At 65.3% G+C, this 13,162-nt stretch overlaps 1 protein-coding gene across 6 annotated transcripts in view; it reads right to left on the bottom strand.

The window, feature by feature from the left end:
• ATP2B3 (ATPase plasma membrane Ca2+ transporting 3) overlaps nucleotides 1–13,162 on the bottom strand; it is a 62,585-nt gene that overhangs the window by 29,688 nt on the left and 19,735 nt on the right. For all 6 annotated transcript variants that reach the window (XM_072743806.1, XM_072743805.1, XM_072743808.1 and 3 more), the window contains exons 3-11: nucleotides 9,635–9,832; nucleotides 9,275–9,532; nucleotides 8,897–9,022; nucleotides 8,136–8,261; nucleotides 6,086–6,127; nucleotides 4,751–4,915; nucleotides 4,213–4,427; nucleotides 3,385–3,627; nucleotides 2,771–3,012 (exon numbers count right to left, since the gene is read on the bottom strand). In XM_072743806.1, the coding sequence (XP_072599907.1) occupies nucleotides 2,771–3,012; nucleotides 3,385–3,627; nucleotides 4,213–4,427; nucleotides 4,751–4,915; nucleotides 6,086–6,127; nucleotides 8,136–8,261; nucleotides 8,897–9,022; nucleotides 9,275–9,532; nucleotides 9,635–9,832 (1,615 nt within the window). The remainder of the gene's footprint in view (nucleotides 1–2,770; nucleotides 3,013–3,384; nucleotides 3,628–4,212; nucleotides 4,428–4,750; nucleotides 4,916–6,085; nucleotides 6,128–8,135; nucleotides 8,262–8,896; nucleotides 9,023–9,274; nucleotides 9,533–9,634; nucleotides 9,833–13,162) is intronic.

Below are 13,162 nucleotides of genomic sequence, written 5' to 3'. Positions count from 1 at the left end.
CATCGAGACAGAGACACACACGGACGAGGCAGCGTGAGGACGCAGGCAGAGATGGGGTGACACATCTCTGCGCCGAGGAGCTCCAGGGACTGCTGCGAGAGACCAGGAAAGATCCTCCTCTGGCAGCTTCGAAGGGAGCACGGACCTGCCCACACCTTCGTCTTGGAATTCTGGACTCCAGAACTCTGAGAGAACAGTTTTCTATGCTTTTAAGCCATCAAGTTTATGGTCCTTTGTCCTGGGAGCTCCAGGAGCCAGAAACTCATAGACCTGTGTAGGCAAGGAGACCCCAGAGTGCACAGCTCACCCCAGCCTCACAGGGACTCTGGGAGTTGAGGCACATTGTTCTTGCCCCTCTAGGCTTTAGGGCGAGAGTGTGGGACACCAGCAGAACTGTCACTCCATGGAGCGAGGCCATGACAAAGAAGCCACGGTGGCGTAAGCTCTGGCGAGCCCACGATGGCGGGACTGGTGGGACTCAGGTGCAGAAAAGAAGGGGCAAAGGCACCAAGGACACCAGAAGCAGGCGGAGGGCGAACGGGAGCCCCAGACAGATTGGGGAAGGGCGGGAGGTCACCATCACAGGAAGAGCCGGTGGGGACTCCAGCCTTTCTGTGGATTCAGTCACGGAAATCTCACGACATTCCCAGGAGGGAAGTATTTCTGGTGTCTCCATGCAGGGGAAACTGAGTCTGTGGCAGAGGAGTAACTCGACGTTCACATGCGGCCAAGAGCAGAGCAAGGGCTGGAGCCCAGCGCCCAACTACAGGAATCGGGCTTTTGGGCATGGTACTGCGCCTGCCGGAGGGGAAGGGAAGCACACGAGGGGGGCTGGGGCCCCAAATCCAGCTGCCACACCCACTGGGATGCGGCAGGACAGCTTCAGGGAGAGGAGATGAACCCCGGGCCTCCCCCAGTTGCAGCGACAACTGCTGCAAAGCGGTGGCCTTTGCACCCGGGGAGTCTGTGCCTGGGCAGAGTTTTGGGGGAGAATATTCGTGTTTTAGAAGGTGGCTTTGGAGGAAGTGAGGAGCTAGGTGGGCAGAGTGGAGGGCGGGGGTGGGGGCCTGGAGGCGGAGCTGCATGCTCCCCCCAGTTTCGTTCTCATTACAGCTTTATTGAGATCTAATCCACACACCACACAATTAGCCCATTTAAGAGGTAGAGTCGTGGGCCGCCCGCGTGGCTCAGTGGTTGAGCCTCTGCCTTCGGCTCGGGGCGTGATCCCAGTCCGGGGATCGAGTCCCACATCGGCTTCCCTGGAGCCTGCTTGTCCCTCTGCCTGTGTGTCTACCTCTTTATCTGTGTCTCTCATGAATAATTAAATAAAATCCTTTAAGAAAAATGTGGAGTCGTGCAACTGTCACCACAGTCGATTTTAGGACATTTTCATCACCCCTAAGAGAAACCCCATACAAGCAACACAAGAAATAAAGAGATGAACTGGACTTTGCCATTGGAAGACGCTTGTGCATCCAGGGATGAGTCAAGAGGATGAAAAGAAGAAAAAAAAAAGCCAATCAGGAGAGTGAAAGACGGACCTCGGCCGGGGAGAAGGTAATTAGAAATCAGGTGTGGTGAGGGTCTGGTACCCGGCGTACAGCAAGGGCTCTTCCAGCTCAGCGACATCAAACCCAAAAACTCAAATCGAAGATGAGCAAAGGCCTGGACTAGCTTTTTCTCCAAAGAAGACACACAAATGGCCAAGGAGGGTATGGGAAAGTGCCAACATCACGAGTCGTCAGGGAAGCGCAAAGACAACCACCGAGAGGCCCCAGATCACAGCTACTGGGATGGCTATGACGATGGTAGTAGTCGTGACAGTCCTAACGGACGCAGAGGGACCCATGTTGGCGAGAACGAGGAGACGCTGGAACCCTCATGCGCGGCAGGTGACAATAGAACATGATGCGTCCCCTGTGGGAAACAGTTTGGTGGCTCCCCGAAAGGGGAAACTCTGTTCCCAGAGGACCCAGCACCTCGACTCCTAGGAATATGCCCAAGAGCCCTGGAAACATGTACTCGGACAAAGACGTGTACACCCGTGTTCGCGGCAGCCTGGTTCACAGGAGCCGGAGACGGGAACGGCCCGAGGGGACCACCAGAGGACGAACAGTTAAAGGACGTGTGGTCCAGGGGATCCCTGGGTGGCGCAGCGGTTTGGCGCCTGCCTTTGGCCCAGGGCGCGATCCTGGAGACCCGGGATCGAGTCCCACATCGGGCTCCCGGTGCATGGAGCCTGCTTCTATCCTCTGCCTGTGTCTCTGCCTCTCTCTCTCTCTGACTATCATAAAAAAAAAAAAAAGAAAAAAAAAAAAAAGAACGTGTGGTCCAGCCACACGGCGGGATATCACGCAGCCACGAGGAGGGGAGCACCCATGCGCGCCCCGACTCCTGCAAGAACCTCTGCGACGCTCGGCTCCGTAAAGGCGGCCTGACACAAGAGGCCACGTGGCGTGCGACCCCTTTGGCATCGGATGTCCACGACGGGCACATCCGTGGAGAAAGGGGAGGAGCGGCCGCCAGGGGCCGGGAAGGGGAGACGGGAGGGGCCGTTTAATGGGGACGAGGGTTTCCTCGGACGAGAAGGTCCTGCGACCCCGGTGACGGTGCGCCGCCCTGGGAGCACACCCGGAGCCGCCGCACGGACGTTTGAGAGCAATTCAAGTGGCCGAGCTTGATGTCACAGGCACTCTACGGCAACAGGGACCCCGGGACCCCGGGACCCGTCCTGTGTGGCCGGCCGCCAGCCCCCGGGGCGCCCGCTCACTTTTTCAGCAGGATCTCCGAGGCGCCCTTGCTGAAGAGGCGGAAGCCGCCGTCAGGCATGCGGATGACTGTGCTCATGGACTTGCGGACGGAGTTGAAGGTGTACACTTTGTAGAGCTTGTCTTCTGGAATCTGCTCCCGCACAGGCTGGAAGTCCCGCTTCAGGTCCAGGACAAAGCCCAGCAGGGCACACTCCGTCTTGTTGCCCACCTGGCGTGGGAGCGCGCCTTCCTTCTCTGGAGGCTACGAGGCAAGGAGACCCAGCATGGCACCGGGGCGGGGGCCGCATCTGCCCCCCTGGTGGCCCCCGGGGCCCCGCCTGGCTGTGGCCGCCTTGTCTCTAGGGGGTGCTGGCAGGGAGCCGAGGAGGGCCTCCGCGGGGACTAGATGGGCGGGCTGCCCCCCGCGCACGGGGCTTGGAAGGGGTTTCCAGAAGCTGCGGGTGCCCGCCCCACAGCCAGGACCGGAGCCCAGGGATGAGTGGAGGCCGACCAGCGTCCCGGAGACCCCCGCGGCCCTGGTGCCAGCTGACGCTGCCGTCTCCCGGCTGGTCCCCTTCCTTCGCCCCGCCCCAGCCTGGCCCGGTCCGCTGCCCGCTGCCCGCTGCCCGCTCACTAGTATTTTCGTGGTGTAGGCACTGTTGATGGAGATGGCGTGGACCAGGAGGTCAAGGATCTTGGGGGTCAGGGTGCTGGGGGCTGGAACCTCCTTGTAGTGGGTGTCCCCGAGGTAGGACTGGACCACGGTCATACGGTTGGTGGTGAGTGTGCCGGTCTTGTCTGAGCAGATGGCTGTGGCGTTGCCCATGGTCTCGCAGGCATCCAGGTGGCGGACCAGGTTGTTGTCCCTCATCATTTTCTGTAGAGGGCACGGACGGGGACTTGGGTAGCCAGCTGTCCCCGGGGAGCTTGGCCCATGGGGTGGGGGAGCGGGAGGTTGTCAGCATGTCCTGTGCCAGTCTGCTCGGGCCTGCCAGCCTTCTGGGTGGCACTAACAGCCCGGAGGGCCTCGCTCAGCTGGCCAAGCGGTCACCTCTGGGCAGCCGCTCTCCCCAGAGCTCGCCTGGGGCCTCCCTGCTTCCAAGACACCCCCCTGCGTGTAGCCCCCTCTCAGATCACCCGCTGTCTCTGTGGTCCCCCACCCCGCCCCCCATGATCTCCCCTCCTGGTCACCCACTTTGTCTCCGAGCCCTCTTCTGCAAGTGACACCAGCACCCTCAACGTCCTGCAGAGGCCAGGGCCATCCCACCGCCTCCCCGCTTCCCGGCTCATCTCGCGGCTCCCCTGCTCAGCGTCCCCGCGCCCCCCACCCCGAACTGATCCTAAATTTCCTCCAATCCTCGCCTCGCCAAGTTGCTTAATGGCTTCGAACTCCGCCTTCTGGGTCTGTGTCCTGGTATCAAGGGATTCTCACTCCTACTGTGTTGTTCATTGGTATTATTACCTTGACCGAGTAGGCTAAGGAGATGGTGACAGCCAGAGGCAGGCCCTCCGGGACGGCCACGACCAGCACAGTGACACCGATGATGAAAAACTTCACAAAGTACTGCACGTAGACGGGCGTGCACTCCGCCAGCCACACTCGGCCGTCCACGACGAAGGTCTCGATCACAAAGTAGAGGACCAGGATGATGACAGTGATGGCAGACATCACCAGCCCTGCGGGCCGCGGAAGCCACCGAGGGAGGGGGGGAGGGGAGTTAGCGGGGTGAGGGAGGGACGGGGAGAGCGAAGGAGACGTAAGGGGGGCTGCAGCAGGGGCCGCTCCGGCTCAGGGGGGCTGGGGGCACTCCCTTCGCCCAGCCTCGCGGAGGAGGTCGGGAGCCCCGCTCTCTGCCTGGGGCTGCGCCTGACCCCATGGCCACTGCCGGCCCCGGCGGGCCCCTGGCTGCCTGGCTGCCCCCCGCCACCTGCGGCCCGAGCCCGGAGCCCAGCGTGGGCACGCACGGGTGGCCCCGCGGCCCCGCCTCCCCTGGCCGCACCTGCTTTCCCGATCTGCACCGCCAGCTTGGTGAGCTTGCCCTGCAGGACCGACTTCTCCTTCTTGGGCACGCTGGCTTTCTTCTTCTCCCGTTCCTCCATCTCGCCGCCCTCCGCGCTCTTCAGGGGCTGCATTTCCATGGCCACCGCCCCGTCCTGCTTCTTAGCTGCGCACAGGGGAGCCCCCCAGCCCAAGTTAGGGCCCCGGGGCGGCTGCGAGGGGCTGGCGGGCTCAGGGGCTGTCTGTGATTTCCGAGTGACACAGCCCAGGGGCGCTGTCCTCTCCCTCCTCTCTGCCCGGCAGCCCAGGCCCTCCTGACGCGGGCGGGGGCTCCAGGGCCGCGCTGGCCGGGGTGGACGTGGCCGTCTCGGGCCCTCTCAGGGCAGAGGACACGCACCAGCACGAGTCACTGGGGCGCGCGCGCACACACACACACACACACACACACACACACACACACACGGTGGCCAGTCCCATGAGGCCCCGAATCTCGACACCTGACAGCAGAGGCCTGGGACCCGGGGAACGTTCCGGACCTTGAGCTGACCCACTGGTCCTCCGGTGTCCAAGCCACCTCCCTGCTCTCCCCAGGAGGCCTAGGGGCCCCTGCACCCTTCTCCCCTGCTCCCTGCCTCTCGAGTGGGTGCCTTGACTTCCATCAGGCTCCGGGCCCGCCCTGGGCGCCCCCTCGGCCCAGTCCCTGGCTGCAGGTGGCTGCCGCTGGGACGGACCAGGCCTCTACGGGCAAGCCTCGCCCCTCTCTCTCCTCATGGGGCCCTCGCTACTCTCCTGCAGCCACTTTGCTGTCTTCTGGGACAGGTGGCTGTCCCCCTGACCCAAATGCCCTCCCAACCTTAGCTATCCTCTGAACTCCAGTGTCCTCGTCTGACCTCCTCTTGGTCTCTGCGTCCCTGGGTCCCACAGTGCACTGGAGTCTTGCCCCAGGTCCGTTTCTCTGCACCGCCACCGTCCCAACATCCAGGACCGTGCTTATCCACCTGTGCATCCCCGGCACCTGCATCTGACCACTGACAAGCCTCATCCCGGCCACAGAGTAGCAGCACCCACCAGACAGTCGGCTGACAGGAGAGCGGGCGCCAGATGGCCACCCAGTCACCCTGCCTCAAAGCTGCAGCCGAACTGGGAAACCCACAGGCCTGAGCCTCAGTTTCCTCACCCGGAAGCCCACTCACAGGTGATCTCTGCATACTTCTGTCAGGGTCTGCGGATGCCCCCCCCCCCACTCACCTGGGTGCTGCTCCTGCAACCGAGGCAGGCGGCCCCCACCCCGTGCCACACCCCCGCCACCCCACCCTGAGCACAGGGCGCACATTACCTTTGGTCTGGCTACTCTCCATCGCCCCGTCCTGCTGCTTGCCTACAGTGGAAGAGGAACGACAGACACGAACACTTGAGAACACCCACGTGGTCCTGGCTCACGCCCATGCACACGGGACAGCGGGACACGGACAGCGAGGCCAGAGAGCATGGTGGAGAGTGCGGAGGGAGGGGACGACGGCTCCGTACCCCCAGCCACACTCCGGCGGCCCATCGTGGCCTCCCGGCTCGTGGGCGCCCCGCTCTGGGCTTCCTGACGGACGCCCCAGGCCTCCAGCGATCCCTCAAAGCCAGCCCTGGACGCACTGTGGGTCACACGTGGCCAGCAGTGGGAGGTCTCCAAAGAGGCCGCCACCGTGGGGAGCTAGAGCTGCCAGCTGTGCCGACGTGGAGCAGGGCCCCGAGCGGCTGACCCAGGGGGTCCCTAGCCCCGACCGGCCTCGACATCGGCTCTGTCTGCGCACAGCCAGCAGGTAGCTCCAGGAGGGTGAGGCTCCAGAAACCTGCCAGCTTTGGGTGCCCGCCCGGGGGCCCTAGAGGGGGGCCTCCGGGGGGGGCATTCACGAACACGCTCTGTGACCACGAAGCCGGTGCTGCGACCGTGGCAGTGGCTGGCTCCCCAGGCCAAGGTCAACAGTGCTGGCTCTGCACCCAGCTCCTCCGGCCCCATCTTTCCAGGGCATCAGGGGTGGGCCACCGGCGGGCTTTTGCCCAGCTGGGCGAGGAGGGGCCCAGAACCGAGTCCTGGAGACCTGGGACACTTAGGGGCCAGAGCTGGAGGCGGGGAGCCCGGGGAGGAGGGTAGAAGGAGCACCCTGCCAAGCAGCCGTCGCCGTGTCGAGGCTTCCCTGGAGAGGGGGCTGGGGACTCCGGCCCAGCCCGAGGCCCAGGGCCACCCACCCACCTGCCTATGGACCCCAGGGGGCTCACCGTGGGAGCCACTAGGCTGAGCCCTGCAGGGGGAGGAGGCTTGGCACGGCCAAGGTGGACAGGGCCCACGGAAGCTTCTAGGCCCACAGCGGGTCATCCGTCTCCTCACCGCCTCCAGGAGCAGAGTAGCCCAGGGCTGGGGACACTAGCACACCCTTTCCCATGCTGACGTGCCCCCTTGTTGCCTATTTTCTGGGCCTAGGGGCCCTGACTGAGGTGCGGCCGGGGACTGGCACCCCGATGTCCCACTGCCCCAGGGGCCCCAGCTGCAGGCTTTTTACACGCTCTCTGCACACACGTGCAGGTTCTCTGTGCTTCTAGTGGACCCGAGTGAATTCTCTCGGAGGCACACATCTAGAAAGTTCTGCTCCCCACCTGGCTGGACTGCAGGAGCAGCCTGAGGGGAGGCCCAGGTCAGAGCAAGGTGAGCGCTGAGCTGGTGCAGGTAATGGGGTCCTGACCCTGAGATTGGGACTCTGGGAGGGGGCTGGTGCCGAGGACAGTTCTGTCGTTTTGCCGGCGCTGCTCTGAGGACCGGAGAGGAGGACGCAGGCCACACCGGGGGCTCAGAGCAGCGGCGGGAGGAGGCGGCAGTAGGGCCGTGTGCCGGGGAGGCCGCGGTGGCTACAGAGCTGGGCCCTCACAACACATCTGTCCCTCAACACTGTTTTCCCTGGGGGTGACGGCCCCCACCCCATCCCAGCTTCCTCTGGCCCTGCGCGTCCTCCGGGGGGGCCGGTCCGTTCCGCTTGGGATGAGCGCACCCAGGGTGGGCACAAGGTCCCCGGCAGCACTGTCCCGAGCCCAGGTGGCTGGCCCCTGTCCCTCCAACCCCATTCCCACCCTGGCACACACTTCCCAAAGCCTTTGGGGAATAGCTGCCCGAGGGAAGCTGCCCTTACGCAGAACTGCCCTCTACCCCATGCTGGCTCTGGGCAGACCCCAGAAGACGGGGTACCCGAAAGGAGTGAGAAGAGAGGGTGTAGCCTTCCACCCCTGAGGGCTGGAGCTGGAGCATGGAATGAGGCCACAGGGGATGAAAGGAGCAAGAGGCGGCTGCACACACAGACGGCCAGGCCCTGGTCGCCGCTGGGGACTGGACGTCACCGTTTCCTCACCTTTCTTATCCTTCTTCTCCTCCTCCTCTCCACCGGCTCCGAGCAAGGTAAAGATGATGCCTGTCTGGGAGTTCACACCAACGGCAGTCACCACCATTCTTCCAGAACCTTCCATGACATGAGTACCTGGCAACACAGAGGGACCAGGACAGGGATTTGTACGGCTGGTAGGAGGCGCACTAAACACCTCCAGTTCTCTCGTACGAATCCCAGAAGCAGGGACTCATGTTTGCAGGCCCCTGGAGGCTCTGCTGACCCTGGCTCCGAGGGGGCCTGGAGGCCCACACGGGAGCAGCTGCCTGCCCAGGAGCATAAGGCGGGGTCCTCCCAGGTCCCACCTGGGGTCTCCGGCCTCTCTGTCCTCTTTCCCACTGCATTTGCTGCTGGGATAAGCACTGGGCTAAGCCAAAACCTTCTGGAAAGGGAACGCTACCCGCCCTGGTTCTTCCTGAGTGTCTGGGTTGGGGCGGCCCACCGCAGGATGCTGACTCAGCCAATTCCCCACCTCTAGGGGGTTTCGTCCGGGTTTCGGGGGGCCCCTGGGGCTTGGAGTGCCCATTGCCTTCCCCAGTGGCTGGAGCTACCACCACCACGCCTGCCACAGGCCGCTCTGGCTCCTGGGCGGGGGGCGTCTTCAGACTCTCTGACCAGGGGACCCCTGGCTGCGGGGTGGCGGGGCCGCATGGCCTCCCAGGCTCTTGGGTGCTGAGCTGGCCCCCAGGGCAGCGGCAGCCTGCGTCCTGGCCTCCCCACAGCCTCACCTGAGAGCAGCATGGGGTCTTTGTCAGCTGACTTGCGCACGTGGTCTGACTCGCCTGTCAGGGAGCTCTCGTCGATCTTGAGGTCGTTGCCTTGGATGAGCACGCCGTCAGCAGGCAGCAGGTCTCCTAAGGCCAGCCAGGCAGCCGGGACCACAGGCTGTGGGTTCAGGTGGCCGTCCTCCCTGCCGCCTCCCAGCTGCCCCAGGACGGCTCTCGAACCTGGGGTGTGGGGCCCTCTTCCCCAGGCTCCTCCCTTCCGGGCCGGATTCCCCGACCCCCAGCCCTGTCTCCGCCCGAGCCCCCACCTTCGGCCCCCCGACCCGGCGGGTGAAGGCCCAGGCGCTCCTGGGGGGCAAGGCCGGCCCGGGGTGCACTCACCGTACTTGACCTGGGCGATGTCTCCCACCACCAGCGCGGCCACGGGGACCTGCAGCAGCTGGCCATCCCGGATGACGGAGAACCTCTGCTCCTGCTCGATGCGGCTCTGCAGGCCCCGGAACTGCCTCTCCTTGCTCCAGTCGTTGAAGGCCGTGACCAGCACCACGCAGGTGACCGACAGCAGGATGGCGGCTCCCTCGATCCAGCCCGCCTCGGCCTCCCCTTCGTCCTCTGCCCCCGCTGACACGTTCCCGCACGCTGTGCCCGAGGGCGGCAGGGAAGGACGGGTGGCAGCACAGTCACGCCGCGGTCCCTGGGCTCAGGCCCCGCTCCGTGCCCCCTGCCGGGCCCACCGCTCACCTTCGCTCTCCTCTCCAGGCGGCGCGTAGAATGACAGGCCCAGGGACACGATGGCGGCCACCTCGAGGATGATGAGGGTCACGTCCTGCAGGGCCTCCCACACCAGCTGCAGGAAGGTCTTGGGCTGCTTGGGGGGGATGAAGTTCTGCCCGTAGATCTGCCTGCGCTTCTCCAGGTCGTTGGCATTGTTGGCCAGGCCTGTGTGGCGCGGGGACGGAGAGCGGGGACACGGGGGACCGTGGGGGACCAGCAGCACCAGGCCCTGCCCTTCCACCCCGGCTCGACCCGGGTGCCCGTCCCGCCCCCCAGCCCGCCGCACCCCAGCCCTTCTGCAAGCCCCGAGGGCACGGATGCGGGGGCGCACGCCCCCCAGCTGCCTGGACCACCCTGGCACACCAGCACCCAACATGCAGTGAGCGACGTGGAGCCCCTGGCGTGCGGGGCGCTGGACCATCCCCTCGAGGGGCCCAGGGACATCTCCGGGCTGCGCTGGGTCCCCCAAAGGGCCGATGGGAAGGAGAGCAATAACACACAATGTGGGGGGGTGGGCAGAGGGAACCCAGCCGGGCCCGGGATGGCCGAGTGTCACCTGGACACAGAAGAGAACGGAGCTTGGTACGAGACTGGGGTGCACGGCCCGGAGCCAGCAGGCCACCGTCAACTGGGCCCAGTGGTTGGTCCCACTTGGGCCGTGAGCCGGCCAAAGGGCTCGCTCCATCCCTTCAGGGTCCAGAGGAGGAAACTGAGGCCGGGGAGGGAAGGGGCCTTGTACCCGTGAGCCGGAGCTCTGGACGGCAGCCCAGGACTCCAGGTCAGGGTGACAGGGGCCTCACAGATGCGCAGCCACTGAGACCGGGGGCAGGGCCAATCACTGCGTGCGGGCCCCGGAGCCTTTATCATCTGACAGGACCTGGGGGAGGGTCGGGCTAGGGGCCCCAAGACCGTTTCACCCGAGCACTCGAGCGTGGGCCTCGCACCCATGGCGCCTAGGAGGTGCGCAGGAACCATCCCCGGCCCTGCGTCCTCACGGCCTGCCCTCTGGACACAGCTGGCTCCTCCCTGACGCCTTCTCTAGACCCCGCTGCTGTGCCAACCTTGAGCCCCGAGCTGGGCGCCCCGGAGAAGGGCGGCGATGGGACGCGGGATACCCTGCACACGTGCACCTGCTCCGGCCTGGGCGGCTGCGTAGGTGGCAGTTGGTGAATGAACATGTATGAGGCTAATGGGATTGCGGGTGATTCATGCTGATGCCACCGTGTCCCCGGGCCACCAGGCAGAGGACAAGGAGGGTGAAGGATGAGGAAGCCAGTCCCAGTGGGGACCCCGTGCGCTCAAGGCCCGGGAGGCCCCGTCCACATCCCAGACAAGCTGCTGTGCCGGCGGCAGGAGGCAGGATGAAGGACTCAGGTTCGAGGCCCATGGAGGGGCCAGCTCCGGCGTCTGGAAGGTGGGCCCTTAGCTTACTTCTCATTCTCGCCACAGCCCACTTCCTACCCAGGCCGGCACCCAGCCCTCTGGGTCTGCCTCTAGAGCACGAGTCCCGTCAGGTCCATGCCTGAAGCTACCAGAAGCTTCCATGTGGGAACCGACACCCAGGCCACGGCCCCCCAAGGCCAGACGCCCACTTGGCCATCTTCCCCCGAGGCAGGCAGCCGGGACCCAGTCCCCTGGACCCGCCCTCAGCCCTCAGGATTCGGCTTCCTTCTAGGCCTGTCCCCCGGGTGTCCAGTCCCACACTGACACCTGGTGGACGGACGGCGGCTCGTTGCTCCCGGTCCAGAGGAGTTGCAACTCCCTTGGCCTCCTGAGGGGGCAGGGAGCAAGCAACAGGACAACTCGAGGTGGGGGTCCCTATCCCCAGCCTCTGGGGTGTCCCCAGCTGGCTCGGGCGGGCACACAGGACGTGGCCCCCAGGTGCCCTGAGAGCAAGGAAGTGAAGTGCTACGTGGGGGCGCGGAAGGACTGGGGAGGGAGGAGGGTGGGTGTCCCCGGCAGGGACATCTGGCTTTGGGGGGGCGCAGTGGGGCCCACCTGAGGCAGGAGTAGAGCCAAAGGCCGCGGGCGGCGGCACAGCCCCGGCGCGCCTCCCCAGCTGGGCCCCCCAGCTCGCCGAGCCCAGCTGTCCCTGGCCTCCTCCCCGGGGCCTCCCGGAGCTGGGCCCTGCAGGGGCTCAAGTTTCTAGAGGCTGCAACTTTCCAGTTGGGTGCCCGGGAGCTCAGGACCTCGGCTCGTGGGGGCTGGGGGCCTGGCTGAGGGCCTGGGCCCCGCTCCCCACTGAGGCTTGGGCCTCTAAGCTACAAGACATGTGACAGGTGGGGTCAGGACTCTGGAGGCCCCTGCACCCTGGCCCTCACGGGCACCCAGAGTTGCCACGATGCCTGCCTGAGGAGGCCACAGGTCCGGAGACCCTCAGGAGAGAGCCCACGGATCCCCTCGGCGCCCTGTCTGCATCCTGCCTGCCTCACTTCACGGCCAGCTTGTTCCCAAGGGAGGCCAGGCCCTTGGGGCCCCTTTCCCAGGACTGAGCTGGCTCGGTTCCTCCCTCCCCCTCCCCCTTCCCCCCCACCTTCAGCCTGTCCCTTGGCCTTGGGTTGCCCTTGGTGCTCTAGCCATGCTTCCTCTCCCTTGCCCTACCGCAGCCCCAGGCCACGGCATTCCTGTCGGGCTTGGGGGTCTCGGCTGCTCCCGGTAGTCATGTGGGGGTCAGAAGGGAGCTGCGGCCGCCCGGTTCCAAGCATGTGGCTGCCCGGCAGGCCCCCAGCAGCGGCCGGAGTGCCGGGGCAGGGGCGGGCCGGTTGGCATGGACACAGATGAGGGCCCTACCCAGAGCAGAGGCCAGATGCCATCGGAATTGGATTAGGACCACGCCGTGCGGTTCCTGCATAACCCGCCCGCTCCTTTCCACGGCTGCTGGTAAAGGCCAGGCCGGGGAGGGCTGGGACTCGGGTCCCTCCGGTCGCCTTGCCACCGAGCTTGGCCCAAACCCCAGTTCCCCCAGCTTCTGGAATCCTCTTAGAATAGCTACAAGGGCCGAGCCCATTGATGCGCTTATTGCCGGGAACAGACTAGGCCTCCTGCCCCGGTACGCCACGCCCCCGCCCCCGTGGCACACCTTGCCAGGGCATTGATGTGGGGCCTGGGGTGCAGCTAAGCCGCACAGTGGCCTCGGCGTTGAGAGGGGCCCAACGCCGAGGCCACCATGTCTGGGCAGGAGCAGGGACATCTGGGTGACGGGCTCCAGGGCCGAGTCGGCCTGGGTGCAGGGGGCCAGGGCTCGGGGGCTCGAGAGGGGAGGGGTAGTCCTCACACTGCTGGTGCTTCAGGATGCAGATCAGGCCCGGCTGGCTCCCTCTGTCGCGGCCTGGCCACCCACCTGGGCACTTGCCCTTCCCTCCACCCACCCTCCACAGGCACCGGGCAGGCTCCAGAGCCACTGTGGCAGAATCAGGCAGGTTCCCAGGGGCCTTGACATTTTAAATATTTAACAAGGCCTGACAGGCAGAGGAAAGAGCTGCCAGCTGAAGCCCA

This window comes from Vulpes vulpes, chromosome X (assembly GCF_048418805.1).
Source record: "Vulpes vulpes isolate BD-2025 chromosome X, VulVul3, whole genome shotgun sequence".
NCBI lineage: Eukaryota > Metazoa > Chordata > Mammalia > Carnivora > Canidae > Vulpes > Vulpes vulpes.
The sequence above is the reverse complement of the archived record's forward strand: the minus strand, read 5'-3'. Positions and strand labels throughout refer to the sequence as shown.